At 43.9% G+C, this 20,466-nt stretch overlaps 1 protein-coding gene across 8 annotated transcripts in view; it reads left to right on the forward strand.

Moving 5' to 3' along the window:
* Window positions 1–12,645, forward strand: part of COL13A1 (collagen type XIII alpha 1 chain) — a 61,913-nt gene extending 49,268 nt beyond the window's left edge. For all 8 annotated transcript variants that reach the window (XM_050976086.1, XM_050976088.1, XM_050976091.1 and 5 more), the window contains 6 exons: window positions 652–705; window positions 984–1,037; window positions 1,740–1,775; window positions 4,495–4,581; window positions 8,582–8,620; window positions 9,061–12,645. In XM_050976086.1, coding sequence (XP_050832043.1) covers window positions 652–705; window positions 984–1,037; window positions 1,740–1,775; window positions 4,495–4,581; window positions 8,582–8,620; window positions 9,061–9,063 — 273 coding nt within the window. In that variant the 3' untranslated portion in view covers window positions 9,064–12,645. The remainder of the gene's footprint in view (window positions 1–651; window positions 706–983; window positions 1,038–1,739; window positions 1,776–4,494; window positions 4,582–8,581; window positions 8,621–9,060) is intronic.
* The last annotated feature ends 7,821 nt before the right edge of the window (window positions 12,646–20,466 follow it).

Genomic DNA, 20,466 nt, shown 5'->3' on the forward strand with positions numbered 1-20,466 from the left:
GATGGACTCTGTGTCAGAGGCTTAGGGAAAACACTGGGTTATCCTGTCAGCATGACTGGGAGCCTGGTGGAGTGACAGGAATGGCAAAGGAGGAGCAGAGGGACTGGAGGATGCCCCTCCCAGCTCACACCTGAGCCTGTACACACCTGCATTCAGCTCTGCAGCTGGGGCTCTGTCAGCTTGCATGAACCACTGACCCAACACTTCCCATCTCCTCAACTACACTGACTCCAGGAGGGGGTAGAGAAAATAGGGAAATAATCAAAAAGAAAAGCAGATTGTTTATCATGTGTGTAAATGGCCTTTATTCTGCTACAGCTTTCAGCCTTGTCTGGTATAGCCTAGAAAGAAGGGATTCCTGTTTGTGGAGCTGGTAGAAATGCCTGCTGAAATAATTGTCAGGAGAGAGCTTCAGAATTAAAAATGAGGCTCTGTAAGTGGTGCTGGTGTGATCCAACAGAACAGTTCCCACGTTCTTCAAATTGCCTTGCCAACTACCAGTCCATCTCCACCAACACTGAAAGCTGTAGTGGTGCTAGGTGCCTTCCTCCACCAGCCTGTCCTTTTCCTAAGGGAGCAGCAGTGTCTCCTGGCTTTAAGGAGGCCCTGGAATAAAAGTGTCCTGATGTGTTTTCCTTCCTACAACTGCAGGGTATTCCAGGACCAATTGGGGCTTCGGGACCAGCAGGACCAAAAGGAGAGAGGGTGAGTTTTCTTCAGAACTGACAGATGCTCTGTAACTTCTCTGAAGATAAAACAGCTCTGAGGGACAGAGGAGCTCTAGGCTTTTCCAGAGCTGGAATTGCCCTCTTCTTCCTCATAGAAGAGCCTCAGCTGAGCCTCTTTGGTGCTTGAGTATCTCATCCTTGGGGGTTTGCAGGTGCTTTGAAATGCATCCTTTGCTTTTTCTTCTGTGGTGCTCCGCTGCCTGTTTGTACTGACTAGGAATGTGAACAGTTTCTACTCTTTTGTATCCATTTCAGGGCAGTAAAGGAGATCCTGGAGTTGCAGGACCAATGGGGCCAGCAGGGCTTCCTGTGAGTATGGAAATCCTTGGGATTTACCTCCAGAGCTTGTTTCCTTGCTGTGCTTGACAGCTGAAGGTGCTGCTGTGATAGTGTTTGCAGGCACAGCTGGGTTAGGTGTAACTCAAGTTACAAGGCTTTGTTCACTATGGGAGGGACAGAAAAAGCTGAGTAGCTTCAGAGCAGACACAAAGTGATGTGAAGGAGGCTGAAAAGAAATTGTTAATTCACCATGGTCCTTAAACTGCCTAAAGAAGCTGTGTGGGACTCCCAGGATGTGTCTCTTAGTCCAAAGTGCTGCTTTTGAGCAGCTCCTTTACCTTGCACAGCCTGGGTGCCTGCCTCCTGGCTGAGAGCCCTGAGTTGTCATTGCAAAAGGGACAAAAGCTGCCTTCAGTGAGGTTAATTCCACTGTCTGGGATTGCTTTTGGCAAAATGGAGCCAGCCTTGGTGCTGTGGTCTAATGCAGTCATGGAGTGGCTTTCATGCTCATAACTGATTTGTTTCTCATCTGAAGTCCATAGGGTAGGTAGTGGTGGTCTTACTGCTGGAGGTGGAGGTTGCCAGTTAGAAAAATTGTCTTTATTTTTGACATAGCCATTGGTACAAATGGAAAAAACCACCAAAACCCTGAGCACACATTCCTCTCTTTAGTGGGAACGTGGTGAAATCTGCTTGTTTTGAAATGTTTCTTTCTGTGTTGATGCATTTCAGGGTTTACAAGGCCTACCTGGTGACAAGGGAGTCCGGGTAAGTTTCCAGGCAAACTTGGTGTTTCATTGCTGACACCTGTACTCAGTGACAGCCCAGTGAGCTGCTGTGGCAGCCAGCATGTGTTTGTGTGCCCCACCTTCACCCCAGTGACTTTGCACACCTGAGCTTTAGCAGCTGAGACCTGTAGCTCATTCCATCACCTGGAACATGGTGCTACATCTCCCTGAAGGCTGTAGGAGGGATTTTCTGATGTGTTCATTGTGGTCACACCTGTGTTCTAACTGAAGCACAGGACTTGAGTTAGGCCAGCATGGTCTGCCTTAGGAAATCCTGCTTATCTAGTTCCTGATGTGTGTAGGGATTCCTGGGAGAATTAGCTGAGGTGCAGCCAGCAAATCTTATTTCAGTATTTCTAAATTGTCCCTGAAGCATGAAAGAGAAGGTGTCTTCTAGCAAACAATCCTGCAGAGAATTTTAAAGATGGAAATTTTGAGAAGATAAATTAAATTTGCTTGTCTTGAAGAATCAGGCCTGGAGTCTCCTCAGGCATTGTCCTGATATGAGGGTGAAGAGCTGGGTCAAGCCCAGCAACAGGATGGCAGCTTTCCCATTGTACCACCTGTTATGGAAAGATAAACATTGCTAAGAAGTGTCTGTTGAGAAACTTCTTTTTCATCAGGTTTTCTTGCCTGTTAAGGCTTTGAATCTGAATCATTTTGATAAAAACATTGAGGAGCTGTGGTTGCATATAATTTATATTTAGAAATATAAATTACTTTTGGATTTGAGTCTGTAACATTACAATTGTATAAATGTCAAGAGGTTCAATACAGTGCCAGTGTATGTAGTCACACCTTTTATTCATGGGTCTGTGGCATCACCTAAATTTATCTGGAGGTGTAATTTTTTTATAGTGCATGTGCCTATGTGATGATTTCATTATATGGATTTGCTTCTGTGGTGTAGTGAGTGTTGTGTCCTCTATCTGCAATGGGTTTCTGACCTTACTCTGCACAGAAAGGACAGTCTGGCATCTTAAACTAGGGGAGAAAGGTTCAAGTTTCATGGAAGCACCAAAGTTCTCCCCTTTTTTAATTATTGCATTTCTGGCTTTGCTTCTTAACTTTCACTTCACTTTTGTTTTGCGTGTGTGGCTTCTAAAAAACTGTTGTTTTTAATTCCTCACCTTTTTCAGTTGGTTTTTGGAACTGAGTGCCTTAGTTAAAAGAAGGCTCTTTCATTAGCTTTCATCAATGGGATTTCTCTGAGCTCTGGCATAAAAGCAAGTGAAAACTGGGAGAAATTGCAACTCCTTGTAGAGGCTGAGCTGGAAAGCATGAGTGGGGAGTTCTGCTGGTCCCTGGAAGCTTGCATGCACTCTGCCTCACTGCTGCTCATAGTTTGCCATGGTAAACTGAGAGAGACTCAGGAGTGTAAATGGCAAGGGCAGTATCTTAGGGGACCCTAGAGAATACCCCTTTTGCCACTGAGCCTTTGTATAGGGATTTCCCCTTACTCCTTACTCTGAAGTGCCAGTTTGCCAAAAGCCTCTCTTTTCCTCTATGCTTTTTAAATCCCAGAAATGCTCCTGCTGCTCTCTGCTTGCAGCAGATCAGCATGGCTGTGCCTGGGGTTGTGGCACTAATGGCACTGGGAACAGGCAGCATTTTGTGAAAGCCAGCTGAAAAAGTGTGAGCCCTGAATTTGTCCTGCTGTTCTTTTAATGCTGGGGGGGTTTGTGCATCTTCTTTGCTCCTACAGGTCCACCTTTGTCCCCTTTATCCCTTCCTCCTCTTCCACCTTTCTTCCTGGTTCCTTCCTCCAGAGCAACCCATGCTGCATTTTTCCTGGATTATCCTCTCCATTCCAGTGCTTGGTTCTGGGTGATTTCTCCTCATTGCCTCTCCTCTCCCATCCATTTCTCTTGCCAGCTTTGGGCTTAACACTTTATTTTTTAAAGAAGAAGCAGCAGCCTGTGCTGTCTGATTTTATCCCTTAATTCCTTTAACACTCCCCACGAGGACCCTAAGCTCAGTTCCCTGTGCAGCAGCCCCTTCTCCCTGTTTGATGCTCAGCAGCTTTGAGAATTTCCTGTTACACAGAAGGATTTGGTGTGGATGTAACTGGCAAATACCACACTATGTCCTGCCTTGTGCTGCCACTTAAGGATCAGGGACCAGCTGCTGCCCTGTGGCTGTGCTGCCTGGGACTGCTCCCTGCTCTTACAGGTTTTTTGGGAGGGCACTACTCAGAGCATCCCAAGGACAGCCAGACTGTGCAGACTCAGAGCTGAGCACTTCCTTCATTCCCTGAGTGAGACTTTCTGTAAGAATGGGAATTCAGAGGGATAAATAAAGCATCCCAGTGCAGGAGGGACCTTCCCAGCCAGCTGGAGATGGAGATAAGGAGGCACAGTGCTGGCCAGAGGGGTTGTTTCCCATCCTGTGTGCCTGGGCTCAGCCAGGTCTCCAGGGTGCCCTCTCTGATGTGTGGGAAGCCCTGAGAAGTGGTGTGAGGATCCCTTTGGTGCTGAGCCCTGTCCATGTGGGACTGCAGCCACAGCCACAGTGTTTATGCAGCTCAGCCACAGCCCAGCAGCTCCAAGCATTGATCTTCACATCTCAGAGGGAGATTGATTTGAAAATGTTTCCTAAATGTTTATCCTTTCTTAAACTATCGCTGACATTTGTTTGAAATTGATGATCCTAAAGCTTTTGTGTATTCTTTTTTTCTTGGACTAAACTATTATTTACAGGGGGAGAGGGGCAAGAAAGGCTCTAGAGGGTCTAAAGGGGATAAGGGAGACCAAGGAGCACCTGGATTAGATGCACCCTGTCCGTTGGTATGTCCTGTTTCATCAAATGTATTGTTTTAAGATGTGTTGATGGGGAAGACAGAAGGAAATAATAACATGAATAATGGTCTTGCAAAAGTACAACATTCAGATAAGCCCAGCTGGGTTCCCACCACAGCCTGTGGGACCAACTGATCCTCTGAGAGATCAGGCTGCTGAGTGACCATGGTTATGTTCCTTCCTCTTCCAGACAAAGGTTTGGGTACATGGGGTGTGCCATGTGCTGGGAGCTCAGGGCTTTCTCCACTGTGGATAGAGCCCTGTCTCCTTTGCTGCTGGTTCCAGCTCTTCTCTGGAGATGCTCCATGGGATCAAAGCTACCTGACAGCAAAACTGCAATGCTGGTTCCTTGCCTTGGAATAACAGCCAGCTGATGTGATGGCCTGAGAGCACACAGGGCACTTGAGCTGCACTACCCAGAGGGAAAACAAGTCTCATTTATCCTAAATGGGATGTGTTTCTGTCAAAACAGATTGGCCATAAGTCTAGATGAGTGAATAAATACAGGAATATGGGTACATTTTTATCTAAATTCATATGCTGCAGCAAACACTGCCAGAAATCTGCTAGCAGTGCCACAAATTCCAGGAGTACTTGGGGATCATTCTTGTAGAAATCCAGCTGCTGGGTTTCTCAGTGAGGGTTGGAGGAATGGCTGATTTTGGAATGGAGGAAATACCATTCCCATCCTCTCAGAGAAGCATCTCCTGGCTCCTAGATGACAGAAACTGCTGCTGCTGCAGACACAGCTGAGTGTGCAGACAGGGCTCTGTGCTGGGTGTGCAGCTGAGTGCCCTGTGTCAGTCCCAGCAGGCACTCAGCCTCTCCTCCTGGGACGTGGAGCTGGCTGGCACTGACTGAAATAACGATAGTGGTTGATTTCATGAACAGGGTCTCCGAGGTTTTAAAGGCGAGAAGGGTGAGCCGGGGTTACCTGGGCTGGACGGCCTGGATGCCCCATGCCCATTGGTATGGTGTACCTTCCCTTTCCTGCATGCTCGTTTGCTTTTTGCCTCTTGGTGCTGTTTACTCATTGTCCCAAACAGCTGCATGCTCTGGAAACACTGGCAGTTCCTTCCTTACCTGTCTCCAGACTCCCTCTGGTTGCTGCTGTCACAACCAGGCCCTTCCCTTCATTCTGATTCCCAGCAGCTGTCAGCAGTACTTTGTGGCATGAGGAAAAATAGAGTTGGAATGTGGTTTTATTTACAACTGCTTCACTTCCTCCTTTACCTTCCCTTTGATAATTTCCAGTAAACCAGTGTATGCAGACCCAGCTCTACACTGGCTGGGCTTCCTCACAAGGAGCTGCAGTGCCTGTGTCCTTCATTAACTCAGTTTTTACTTGCTTGTGTGTGTTGAGTACAGCCTGACATGGTTCTGTATGACCTCAGTCACCCCATACATGAAGATGACTGAAGATAATAGTTATCCCATTGGTAAGCCCATGTGAAACATATTAATGAGGACACTTAACCTCCCTGCTGGATCATTCCTATTTATGACTCTCCCCAAAAGTCCAAATTGTTCCGATGGCATCCAGAAAACTTAGGATGGCATCCAGAATTTAGGATTGCCTGTTTCCCAATATCCATCTTACTCAAGTGATAAAATGATTATTGTATTAGTGCCTGATCTGGCCTAACTGTTGTAAGACTAAAGTATTCAGACACACTTAACCCCAGCTGATTTCTTAGTATCCCAATAAAGGTCACCAATTTATTCATTTTCTCTGAGTTTTCTGGAGATGCAACATTCAGGTGACATTTTTGCTCTCTGGGAGAGTCTCAGCATCTCCATAATACAAAGTAACTTCTACTCCCCTGCCCATCCAGCCCTGTTTGGCATAACAAGGTTTGCTTGAGGATGGTCTTTCCATTAAGGAAGTTTGGGGCCATCTGCAAGGGATGGGATATTGTTAGTTCAACTAGCTGGGAAAATGTTTCCCAAAGCAAAAAGCCACATTTAGTTTAAAAGGTTTTCCTAGTTTCTAGAGGGAAAAAAAAAAAAAGGCCATGAAATTGCCATTAAAAGCCTTTGTTATTTGAGCTTTGTGAAGAGCTGGCATAATTTTCCTTCCAGTGTTCCCTCCTTTGGGTGCTGCCATTGCCTCTTTGGGACAGTGACCACTCAAAGTCTCTCTTGCTGCTCTGTAAATTCTCCGTAATAGAAACTTCTGCCAGTCTCCCAGGTGAAACCATCCCTGCCCAGAACAGTGCTCAAAGGAGGAAGACCACAGAGCCATGTGTTTTGTGTCCCAGTGATCACAGCCAGGTTTCTGTGGAGTCACTTCTGGCTGAGTAAGGCACTTAATTTCACAGGGGCAAGGATTCCACCAGTGCCCTGGCAGGTGACATTTCTGCTTTTATCACTGCTCCCAGTGAGGATCCACCCCACATGGCCATATTAGAACTCACACTTCTTTTCATACCTATTTTCATTAAGGGAAACTTGCCAGAAAATCTGATGAGATATGGATGCTATTATTTTTTTATTCATGGTGTTCTGGCATGCAAGCTAGCTTGAGAACGTGAATAAGCATGGTTTTTGATCCAACTAGGTTAAAAGCTTGGCATCCAGCTGACACATCCATGTGTGTAGCTTAAGGAGGCTGTGAACTAACTCTTGGCACATCTGAGATATGTGGAAGGAGATCCTTGGTACTAACAAGCACGTCATGTTCCCATTCTCGGCACATTTGCCCGCAACAAACACTTCCTTGTGACCCTGGTCTTCCTCTGATCCCTGAGCTGTGACTCCCTGGCCTCCCATTCCTTCATACACCTAACTTCCCATCTCCTCCTGCCATGCACTGTACCAGCCATTCCTATCACCACCAGTGTACCAATGGGAGCACCACAATTTACCCAGTAAATAAATTGTAATTTTCTATTTCCACGTAGTTGGGGGAAGGGGAGGAAACAGCACGAGGAGACCAAAAAATGAATTTGAAAAGCAATATTGTTATAATATCATGGTAATGTTCAGTACATCAGCCCCCTGGAAGTGCATATCCAGTAAATATTTCATTTCTCAGTATATTACTGTGCATTTGCTTTTCTGTTTGTATTTTTTTGGGATTTCCTGAGGAGTAGTGATAGAACATGAATCTGCCACGTGCACCCAGCACAAGAATTTGACTTCTCATGTCAGACATGTATTTCCTTACACCTGACTTTATCTGCTGCTCCAGAGCACCTTAGCACTGGTGTCATATCTGGCCCATCAAAGAGGGCTGCACAGAGTTGAAATGATGGCAGTAATCTACAAAAGCATTTCCCAGCCATGGAGCCCACGACATCATGGGTGCAGAAGTGCCAGGGGATTTCCACAGAAATCCCACTGATGGTTTTGAAGCCAAAGTCCCTTTTCAGGGAGTCAGCTGAGACACACTGAACCAGCAGAGGGGCTGCCCTAATTTCCCTGGAGCAGGGAAAATCTCCCCAGAGGCAAGAGGGGATAACTGGGTAGTGTCTCACATGACAAAGCAAACCCTTTGACAGACAGGGCAAAAAGGAAATGGAGATTTTTTTTTTCTAGATCCTCCTCAGGGTCTCAGGTTAGTGCTGACTCTGGGATTGGCTTTAAAGCTCAGTGTTACAGAGCCAAGCCTGAGGACACAGAGCAGCCACCTCTCACTTTCCTGTTTTTCTGGCTGAGTTGGACCTCCTGGGTTCCTTCTCTTCTTCCTTCAAGGAAGCCTGGATAGACTCCTTTCTTCTTTAGGGGAGGGTGGTTCTTGGGTACATAAGTCCCTTGCACAGCCTGCAGGCATTTCCCCTCTTCACCCCAGCCCCTGCTTCAGGCTGCACTGGTTGTGCCAGCCAGAAGTCTGGGTCAGCTGAAGGATGAGGAATATCTCTCAGACTATTCCTCCAGCCCAGGTTCAAACTGTTTGTTGCAGTAACAGTTAACCCATGCCTTCCTTTCTCCATCTCTGTGCTCCTTTCTGTGTCCTAAACTGCTGTTTCATCCATCTTATTCACAGGGAGAAGATGGCCTTCCAGTTCAAGGCTGCTGGAATAAGGTAATTTGGAAATGTTGCTGTGCTGAGTTGGCAGTGCCATGGGTCCTGCTAATGTTTTCCATGAATCTGGCTAAGGGCAGAAGAGCTGTGGATGCATGGATGGGATTTCCAGGACTGTATCCCAGAAAAGTGGCAAAACTTCTCCTTATTTAAATCTCACAGTTCAGCTCTGTGGGCTACAAAGGAGAGAACTGTACCTATGGCCTCTGTGCTGCCTGCCCCAAAGTGAATCCTTGCACAAAGATGAGATTTCCACCTGGGTTCTCTCAGATACTCCCTGCACTCCCCAGGGTCTGGCCCACCTTCAGGAAAGATGGAAAGGTCCCTGCTGAGATCCATCACAGCTCCTTTTCCTCCTGGAGAGCCCTGAGCCAGATTCCCTAACAGTGTCCTTCCCTCTGTGAGCTGCCACTAACACTTGTTTATGTTTTCTTTTGCAGTGATGATTCTAACCCTGGACTGACCTGTGTGTGTTACTGTACATAGAATATTTATTTTTATACGGTGTTCTTCTCTGAAATGCCAAAAGTTATGCATTTTTACAAATTATCAAAAAGTGGCATATTTTTTTGTACAGAAAATACTAGATCTCCCTTTTTCCCGATTTGTCAGTTCTCTGTATGATTCTATGTTTGCATTACGCTTGTTTTGTCATGGAGTACAGCTGTAATATTTACATGATACTTGTGCACACATGATGAATATAGGAACTTAATAAATTATTGCATTTAAAGTGCCCAAAGGAACTGCCCTGTATAGATTTAAAGGTCATTTTCATTTTTCAAGCTGGATCATTCAAGAATATTTCAGAATATTATGTATTTTTTATTAAAGTGAAATATTAACACTTCTGTTGTGATGAATTAAAGTGTTGCTGAAAAACCTCCTGGTAGTCCCTGTGCACTGGGAGTGCAGAGACACCATGACCTGGAATAACCCTCACGACCAGGAGCCCTGGTTGGCAAGAAATTCTCATCCCTTTCTAAATTGTAGGATTTCAAGCAGCTTAAGTCAAGCCTTATTTAAAATTAAGCATAATACAGCATATCTTGATATCCTAACAAATGTTTGTAAAATCAATCCACGTGGCTTTTTAAAATGTTAACCAAAGGTCGCATGCAAATTTGCTAGTGTGTCATTTTCATTTGCATATGCACATCTTAGTTATCCTTCCTGACCTACCTTTGCTGATGTCTCAAGTCTAAACTACCCAGAGAGGAAAACACCACCAGACTGAAGTGAGCATAACAGTGTGCTTTCCTTAGGATATGAGGGGAAAAGTGGGAGCCTAAATCTGTTCCCTTAAACACATCCACTTGCCTTGGCCCTTCACACAGGGGGCAAAGGCAGTGCAGGAGTCTCAGGGGAAGCTGCCAGTGTTTAATGATCCCAAAGGAGAAGCACAAGTGCTGATGTTTTAGTGAGACTGATCCACTCAAGTCCTGCTCTTTGCATGATGCTGCCACTCCAGCAGGAATTCGGCTCCTCCTGGCTACAGCTGTGCCAGTGGAGGGGTCACCACCATGATGCTCCCTATACTCAACTGTTCATTTGTTCACAAACTATTATCAGGTAATTTTCCAGATGATTCCAAGCAGCCTTTTAGCACCGTCATAATAAAGTGACAGAGTAAGGGATGTAGTTCCCTTGAGCACAGGGAAAGGTCTGCTGGGGACTGCCCAAGGATCCCAGGCCAGCATCTGACTGCTGCAATCCATGTGTCACTCGCCCTTTCAGAAATGTTTTGAATTTCAGCTGAAAACCAGGGAGTTTTCCACTGCCCTGTGTCCTTTCCCTCCCTGCCCTGCAGGCTGTTCCGACTCCAGTGCCCTCACAGTTAGGAAACTCCTTGCAACTTTCGACCTAAACTAATTCATTGTATTTACAACCATTTGTTCTCATGCCAACATTGTCCTTGGGATGAAACGTTTCCATGCATGATGTTTTCATGAGATGCTTGGTGTGCTGGAGCTGAAACAGCACAGAAAGAAAATGAACCACAGAGCACTGAGGGATTCTAATCTCTGGTTTTCTCAGTAATACATGTCGTTAATATAAGCCCCAGCTCCCTGTTAAAAGGCTTTGCAGCTGTGAAGCTGAGCTAATTGGAACAGCTAATGGTCCAATTGTGTATTAATTGCACACCTGTCAAAGCAGTTACCCAAGTCCTAGCCAGGTGTACTCCTTGTGCTTAGGATTTGGAAGGTTGTAGCAGCAGCAGTGAGTTCCTGCTCTGATCTTGAAGGTAGGGTGTCTGAATGCTTCAGTCCCTTCTACAAATCCTGGCTAATCCTTAAGAATACAGAGATCCTTAGGAGAAGTTGCCAATGCTCCCTGTTCCCTTTGGTCTGTGTAGCATGGTTTTGGTGTAGCTGCTTTTTGTGATTGCACTACATGGGATTGTTGTTGGTTGTTTTTATGTGATCCAAGAGCAAAGCAAGTGTGCATCTACCACCTTGTTCTGACGCAGCTCCTAAAGGTTAAGGACTCTCAAGGTGATGCTGTATCTGTTTTATTTCTTGGGCTGTTTTTTGACTGCTCTGTTTGTGAGAAAGCTCTTGCTTGAGGTGTAAGGGAGCTTGAAGTGAAGTTGCCAGAACTCTTGATACTACCTGACTTGGGTCAGCAAAGATTTTCCTACTACAGGGAAAATGTGCAGGGTACCCACTCGTTTAAGGGTTGGAAAGATGGTGATAAATGTTCCCTGTGGCTGTGGTGGATTATAGCCTGGGATCTTACCTGAAGTACTAGATAACCATTTTGGATTGCTGCTCCACAGCCCCAATACTGATAAAATCTCATCAGCCCCTGGGGGTAGACAAGAGGGTTCAAGTCGTGATGCTGCACTGACCTGCAGCTCTTCCCAAACCTAAGCTCCCTACATGTCAAAAGAAACCCAAGCAGGGCAGTTGGGCTTGTACCACCCTGAGTGTGGCAATTTGTTTCAGGCTCTGTCCCTACTAAAACCTGTAACCAGGCTGCTGTTGCTGTGTGTTCCTGTCAATTCTGCCTGTCTGTTTTCACATGAAACCTTCTGTTGCCACTTCAAGGGCCAAACTCCTTGGCTGATAGCCAGAAAGTGAGTCTGAGGGTGGAGAAGCTTGGGAAATGGCAGCAGAGGGAAAGGAGAAGGAGGACCTTCCTGAAGATTTGCTGGAGATGTTTTGCAAGTTCCCTCCCTGGAGCTTGGGAAGAGTTCCTCAGCAGTGCACCAGGAATGTGTGCCCAGATGCTGGGCCTGCAGGAGCTCGGCGTGCCAGCACTTTCTGCTTTGCTTTCTGTTTTCTTCCAGAGGCCAGTGGCAGGGGTTGAGAATGGCACCATTTATATTTTTTTTCTTTGGTCATTTTCACTTCACTCTACTCTTGTGGTCAGACTCTTCAGATGAAGAATTAGGCTCGTTTTCCAGCAGCAGCTACATAAATGAGTGCAAGACATAGACAATATTTGTGGGAGAGGATCCTTTGATCCAAGGAAGAAACCCTTCTTGAAGATGTCTCTTTAGAAAAGCAGAGAAACCCCAGGACTGTGTTCAGTCTAGAGTGCTGCTCAGAGAGGATGTGATAACACTTTTTGTTACCATTTCTGGTTACCAGGTGACAGACTTCCACCTGTATCATTGATGATTCCGTCTTTAACCTTCTCATCACAAACTTTTTTTCTCCCATTTAATTTTAAGGAAATTACATTGGTTTGTTTGGGTTTTTTTTAAAACCATACTGGATTCTGAAGGCATGAAATATGTTTTCAGAAGAAAAAAAAGTGGAGTATGGAAAAAGGCTGGTTTCACTAATTCCTTTGCTTCCTGTACTTGAGCTTTGGTCTGCACTGCACCCTCTGGATATACTTTGTCTGGAGCCCTCCAGAAATGTTTTCTGCTGGCCCATTAAGGCCCTTTTGTGGGTACATCTCCACAGATGTACATCCAGATGGAAAAGAAGGATCACAAAGGTTCAATTCCACTGTTACATGTTTTAATATGTTCACTAAAGGGAAATAAAGATTTGGCAAAGTTCTGAGGTTCAGAGGATGTTTCCCAGCCTGAAGGGCAGAATATATAATCCTGGATAGTTTCTGCCAGCTGCCATGCAAACCTGGCATCCTTTACTCGGCCCCCACTGCTGAAGGTTAGCATGTAAGCTCAAGTGTCTTTCCACCACAGCTCTTGCAATTTATTTTAAAAAAAACCAAATTTAAAATAGGTACCTATCTTTTGACCATGAAAAAACATTTTCTACTTTCCTGAGTGCACTGGGAAGCCGTTTGCCCAAGAACTAAACCACATCTTTAACTTTGAGGGAGTGATTCCCTGCTGGCCTAAATGATCCATTTGCATATTGAAATACTTGGGTGAGCCAGGGCCATTGTTATTAGAGCTAATGAATGATACTATCTCCATCATTAGACAGATCCAAGTGCTAAGTAATTCACATTACAGCTGGGGAGAAAGTGCTGATTTCAAGCTCAAAGGGATGCCATTAACCCTGAGCAATTCCAGATTCAAACACTCTTTGTCAGCACAAGTAGAATCATTCTGATCTTCTGATAAGGACACCTGTACCTGACACCCATCTCCTCTCCAACGCACAGAAAGTCTACTGTTAAAAAAAGTCCAGGTTTGCAAAGACTGGGGGAAAAGTTCTACTTTCAGGTTCATCTGAAGAATTGCAATTTTTTTAATTGACTTTAATAATAGAGGTGTTCAGGAAATAGAGTAGTGGGGGAAGAAATTGTTTCACTTCGGAATCAGGCTGGTGGAAACATTAATTTATTTTATTTGTATTTTTTTTTAATTTTTAATTTTTTGGGGTGGGTAGAGGGGGAACCTGACCAGAACTGCAGGCGGTAGGGTGTGCATTTTTCCTTCTTTTTTAATGAAAACCATTATATATATAGTTTGATAATGTTGCTTTTACTTTTTATTAATGATTCTTGGGGCAATTTGTTTGCTCTATTCTGTTCTTGTGTTTTCTTTTAGTATATTTTTAATGGGCTTTTGGAATAAGTGCGTAGAAGTTCCTCACCCAAAATGTCCTAAGGACATTCCTGTCGTGTTTTTTTCTCCCCGAGTTCAGTAGTGAAAAGGTGCTTTCTATCAGCAAAGGCGTTTTTAGTGGGGATACACACATCCCCACAGGCCACACCTAGGGACCAGGTGCCAGTGACCTCTCCCAGAAAAAACGCTCCCTCCACAATGCTTCATTTACATTTACAAAGATCCAAAGGGCTATGTTAGGGACCAGCCACTTGGAAATGGTCTCTTCCCACCTTCGGTGGTCTGTCTGAAAGCAGTGAAGTCCGGCAAGGGTCGTTGGGTCCTCTTCAGCAAAACCTTCTGCAGCCTGGAATAGCAGGCTTGGCTAGAAAGAGCTGAAAAAATAAATTAGGAAGACGTTTATTTGAAGATGGCAAGTTCTTGGAGGGTACCTGCTCAAGTATTATTGTCTGTTGCTGTTGTTTTCCCTTCTCTGAATCCAGCAGCACATGCAGGCTTAAGCTTAGCTTTAGGCTGTGCTTCACCCTGAGCCTATGTGCAAATGCTTTGCTGGATTAAGGTCTCCCCTTCTTTTACACTTTGGGTTTTTTCCTTCCCTTCCCCTCTTTTTGTCCTTATATCTTCCAGATGTCTTTGATCCAGACAAAATAACTGCTTTTTCTGTGTTTTCAGAAAATCTCTGTTGGTCACGTTTGGATCATTTTCCACTCCCTGTTGTTATCTGCCCTTCCTGCTGTCCTCCCTCCCTCCTTACCTGCTTTGGTAAACATGTTGGTCTGATGAAAACATGGTGACAAAACATGAATTAAGGTTGTAGAAGTTTGTGATTTATTTTAGAGTTTACTGTAAAGCTTTTACTGTTTAAAAGGCAGCAAGGGCAGTGTAGTTTTGTAGCTTTCTTAAGATTTTGTTTGTTCTTTTTTAAATGGAGTTAGAATATTGCAGTTTGGGGTTTTTTTCAAGAAAAACGTGCTAAACTTTTGTTTTTCCTGCAAAACAGGAGTTTGTTGAACTGCTGTTTAAAAGCTTAGTGGCAGGTACGAGAGGACTGGTTGTAGAGCTTGTGGAGTGCAACTTAGACTATTGCTTTCCATGGTATGCTGTTTGTCAGTCTCTTGTCTCCAGTGGGGGTTTGCTGGGAGTGTGAAATTCCATTTTGTGATAATTCCATTGTTTTTTCACAATAATGTTTCAACATGTTGCTTCAGTAAATCATCCCTTTTGCTCTCCTGCAAAGATTTGCTTTTTCCCTGATGTTGCACCCCACCAGCAGTGCCACAGACCGAGCAATTTCACCCTTTCTTTGAGCCTTCCAAAGGGAGAGTGTTGGCTCCATGAATTCCACAGCCTTTTCTGGGTGATGTCAGTGAAAAGGAGAGGGAGACACTTAGCAGCAAAACTGTGCAAGCCACCATAAGCAGGCTCCTTCTCCAAGCCTGATCCTTCAGCATTCATTGATGACCTGTGCCATTCCCACTCCCTTGGCTCTGCTATTCCCTGTTCTCACTCACCATTATGTTCAAAGACGGGCCAAGTGAGGCAGAGCATTCATTGTTGTGTTCACCCCCACCCCAAAAGGGCTGAGATTATCCCCTGGTGGTGCAGGGAAGGATGTCCTGATCCCACCCCATTCTCATGGCTTCAGTGATGCAGAATGAGCTCCAGAGGCTGAGCAGGGCAGCTCCTGATTTATGGGGACAGCCTGTGCATGTCATGGGCTCTCCACACTTCCATCACCAGTGGCTGCAGTGAGTGGCTGTGGGGTTTTTCTCGATGCTCTGCCGTCCCCCATCCAGGCAACTCCTCCAGAAAGTCACATTGATCTATCCTTGGCATTCAGAGTCCTCAGAGCTACAGGCAACACGGCCCTGCTGGCCTGTCCCACACCTGGAATGCTTGTGTCATTGGCACTGCTCCCATTTCTCATCTTGGTGGCACTTGGACACCAAATTCTTTGGTACTGAGATACTTTCTGTCCAAGATCTGCTCCACCAGACAAACACAAAGGACCTGCAGGAGAAGGATTTATGAAGCAACTCTGTGTCCTTACATATCTGGTTTCCTTGTATTTTACAAGAGAGATTTTTTCCCCCTTTGATGGCATAGGATGTAGAATATTTATTGTAGCTGTAGCAAAGTGATGAATTGTGAGTAGACTTGACAGGGCATTGTTTCTATGTTTCTCTTACAGACACTGATTGAGATGTTTAAATCTGAATACATTTTGTACACTTTTTTTTTTCCACACTGAGCTTTTCAGCCTGTATATTGAATATCTAATGTTATTTGACATTGATTCATGTATGTGCTGTGTATACTTTTGTGTTACCAGTAATTTTTACTGTCATTGTGCTGTTTCTAAAACATTATTTCAACTCCTTTTGACATAGTTTAGCTATTTGGAATTTTTTGGACTTCCACAAAGTTCCATGCTAAGTAATTGCTAGAATGAAGAGAACAAAGGGATGTTCTTTCCCACAAGCTTTTCAATCTCAGTAGGAGCTTCTTCAGCCAAAATGAGCATTTGACTTTTCTTTTTCACTTTTTTCTTGTTAATACAATAGTGCTGATTTGTTTGGTTTTTAATCCTGGGAATTCTGAATTCCATGTTGACCATTCCTAGCAATATTTTACAAAAACAGAGACAGCTGTGCCATAAGGAGTTCTGCTGATCATAACAGAATTGAAATATTGTAATTATTTGGTGTTTATTTATAAATATTTTTCCCACTATTAGGTTTTTAAGCAAATCTTTTCTCAGTGTGATATAAGATTAAAAAGACACTAAAGGACTAAGCACTCAACATGTACAAGGAAAGGGAATTCAGGTAATTTATTTCCATCTGTATGAGTGAAAAATAGATTAGGAATTTTTGTCAGAACAAAAGCTGAGTTTGTTACACATTTTCTGAGTCCATTAATTAATACAGTGATTTCAGTGAAACCATCCCTGTCCTGGAAACCAGAGATACACTTAAAGAACCCCCTGAATCCATTCCTCAGTAGTAAATAAAGCTGAGTTTTGTAAAAGTAAAGTGTTGCTTAAATATAGTACCTTCAAAGCATTTCTGTCTTGTAAAATATGAGAATGTTATCTTTAATCATCGAGTACCCACTTATCAGATAAAGAAGCCAGTGCTGATTTTATCAGAGGTGCTGGTTTATATTGTGATAAAAACTTCTATGCAGAGCTATGTATTACTGTTTTAAATACCTTACCTTAGTACAATATTTACATTAATTATCTACATTAGGAGAACAAATACGTGAGATTTTAGGAGGAAGTTTGTTTGGGGAATGGGTTTTTTGAAAACTAAAAGTGGGCTAAAAAAACAGGTTATGAAAAACATCTCTGGCTGGGGGATGGTTGTAATGTTAAACATGACATGGTACTTAAAGTGTCATCCCACTGTATTCCAAGTGGAATCTGATGAATTCCCCGTGCCTTGTGTTGAAGCTTTACTCCTTTGTGTCAACGTTTTAGTGAGGTTTCTATTTTAATTTATAAATTAAATACATACATAGATAGCTATTCCAGTACAGTCTGCATTTGTTCCCTATGATGTACATACTTTCTTCTCCTTTTATAAAAATGCCTGTTTACCTGCACATAGTTTGTGTCTTTTGTAAATGACACCACATGCAAATCATAGCCCATAAGTTCACTTACAGGTGAATTCACTTCCCCTTTGGGGGTGGGTTTTAGATTCCTGTGCTGAGGCAACCACGCCATCTGCTGTTTGCCAGTCAGGCCCGGGAACTGTGGAATTGGTGGGAAACGTCAGTGGTTTTAGGAGAGAAACCCCAGTGGGTTTAAAAGGACAGAAACCTCAAAAAGAGTGTTATCACTATAAAACTAGATGTCTGGAGAGAGGACAGAGTCTTGCCTAGTGCTTGTGTAAGGGAAAGTCAGCAACATCCACTGAGCCCTAGCACTGGACACTGCAGAATCTGCACAGGAGAAAGCCTGAAACCTCCCATGGCACAAACAGCAGCTTGCTTTTACAGCAGGAATTCATCAACCACAAGGCCCAAACCCATACGAATTGTGGAACTGAGAGAGCAAGGGCACAGAGGGGAGAGACAAACTCTCTCTAGTTATGGCCATTCTAAATTCTTGTAATTATCAGCTTTGTGTGTTGCCTTCCTCTGAAACTAGAACAATGGGGGGTTGTCCATCCCTCTGTCCCTTCCCTCAGCTTAGGGATACAGCCCTTTCCCTCCCCTCTTCTTTATGCCTGGGTGTGTTTCTGTGTGAGCCCAACCACCAATGCAGTGGAGGTTCCTTGGAATCAGTGTTGTGATAAAAATACATTAGCTCTGAGTGGCCAGACAGCAAAAGTGTGCTTCACTCTGGGTACAGACAGTGAGCTTGGAGTGAGGCAAAATCCTCAAGAATGTGGATTTTTAACAATCATGCATAAAGTTATATAGAAAAACAAGCATGTTTTGATGGTCTGACTGGGAATGGAGTATGTATTCAAACTTTGGTTTTTATCTTTTAAGGCTTCAAGGTCACTCTTGTTAATAAAGTGATGGTTCCTGGATATGTATTGCTCCGCCCTGGGAGAGCAATGAAATCTTGCACTTGCTCAATAAGTAAATATTCTGGAGGCTTACTCTGTCCTGTCTCAGACAAACCAAAGGTTGAGACCCAAAGGTTGGCTTGGACACAGCTGAGATTTCTTTTTTTTTTTTTTCTTTTAGGGCTATGCAGTTAGCAGGAAAAAATAGCTAATGAGGTAAATTGTTTTATTTTAAATCAAACTCAGGAACAATTATGAAAGCAGACAAACAAGCAGGGCTGTGCTGTCCTTACCTGTGAAGCTGCTCTGAAAAGAACCTGGAGCTTAATGGCCTGAGCCAGGGAGACAATGAGCTTGTCTGTGTCACCAGAGGAGAAAGGAAATGTGTGTCACTGCTCCAAACAACACCAGAGGTGTAACAGCAAAGGGACAGACATCCTTACCAGCACAGGAATAATCAATCAGATCTAGATCCCTCAGCAGGTGAGAAGTGGGAAGTGTGATCTGTTCAGTGCAGATCTGGAGGGATATGGAATTGAGTGACTCAGTGCTCAACCCAATGACACATTGCTGCATCTTTGCTCTTCTGACAGAGTTCTGCAAATGCCAAACCCCAGGAGTCCCCAGACAAAGAATGTGTCACTTCTGCACCAAAAAGCTGTGCTATAATAAATGCACATTACTGCAAGTAGTTTTCTTAAAGAAATTCACAAGGATAGAGGCTTTTCTGCCTTTTAGCTTGGCAGTGCCTGGTTACCACATTGATCTGTGGCCAAAAGCATCACTCACAAATCTATGGTTTTATCCATCTGGCTTTCCTCAAACTCAGCAACTGAAATAGGTATTTTAGTAGTTAATGTAAAAAACCTGCAATCCTTGGGAGGTACAGAGCACCAAGCCAAGAGTATCAGTCCTTTCTCAAGCCACCACTCAGTTTCCTTAGCTAGAAGTCCTGACCTGTTCTAACTCCTTGGAGAAGTCAGTCTATGCTCACAATTCCCACAATTTTTCCTATCCCCTTCTGGCTATTCTTTCTGAGTTGTGGAGAGGGATCCTACAATATATTCCTCAGCTGAAAAAAAATGTAATTTTTCTGGGGTTTGTTACCTTATTTTTTTTCCTTCATTCTGAAAGATATATTTGTAAATCTCCATTAGACAAAAAAAAAAAGTTATGTTGATTGTGATTAAACATTCAATTGGTATTTTTACTTATATGGCTAAGGAATAATTAAGACATGATCTTAGCTGCATTTAAGGATAAGTAAAAAGGATTCAAACCTCCTTTTAAAGGATGAAAAGACATCTTTGATATTTTGCTAAGCTAATAAGCTGCATTTAACTTTTAGAATCGGTGTTTGGGGAAGAAAGACCTTTCCACTTGCTTACACACTTTAGCTAACCTGTGACTGCAGCTAATCAGCCCACGTTAAACAACGTGTCAGAATCTGACACGCGCAAAGACTTTAAATTCTGAAATATGTGGGATGGTCTAATTTAAGAAAGTACTATTAAAAGAGTTCTCCAGAAAGTTAGGAGGTAGGTTTTCTGGCTTCTTTAGCCCATTGTACTCAATCTACTGGTATAACAAGCACATAAGCAATATGGAAGGTGGAGAAAGGGCTTAAAAATGGCTAAAAAATGTGAAAAATAATTCATTCCAGAAATATAGATTAGTTACAGAACTTGGTTGTTACAGCTGTTCACTATGACCATTGTGTAGACACACATCAACTTTGATTGCATTGTGTTATCCTAATGTCAGGGCAGTGCTTACACTGATTTGATCAAGTTTCCTGCATTGTATACACACATGAAATGGAGCTTTAGAAGTACTTGGCACTCCTGTGCTGCCAGGATAGCCCTGAACGCCTGCCAGCCCCAGTGAGAGCAAAGCCCTTTCGCTGGGTTCTGGGGCTATGAAATATTCATTGCAATGTTTGAGCTGTAACAGCTTCTGCCCAAAAATGAGAGTGCCATAAACAGGCTGTTTCCCCCATTGCTGGGGAGTCAGGCAGCCAGTAGGCTAGAAATGATCAGATAGATGTGTTGTTTATTTTGACAAAGTAACAGATTGTATTTGTGCTTGAAAGGCAACAGGCAGATGGTCTTTGCACAACCTAGAGAGGGCAGGCCCTGCTCCTGCTGAGTGGGGAAAGCTCTGCTTGACTCCAGCAGGGCACAAATGAGGGTTGGTAACAGTTCCTCCTAGCACAGCTCCATCTAAATGGCACAAATGAGGGTTAGTAACAGTTCCTCCTAGCACAGCTCCATCTAAATGGCACAAATGAGGGTTAGCAACAGTTCCTCCTAGCACAGCTCCAT

Source organism: Serinus canaria, chromosome 6 (assembly GCF_022539315.1).
Source record: "Serinus canaria isolate serCan28SL12 chromosome 6, serCan2020, whole genome shotgun sequence".
Taxonomy (NCBI): Eukaryota; Metazoa; Chordata; class Aves; order Passeriformes; family Fringillidae; genus Serinus; species Serinus canaria.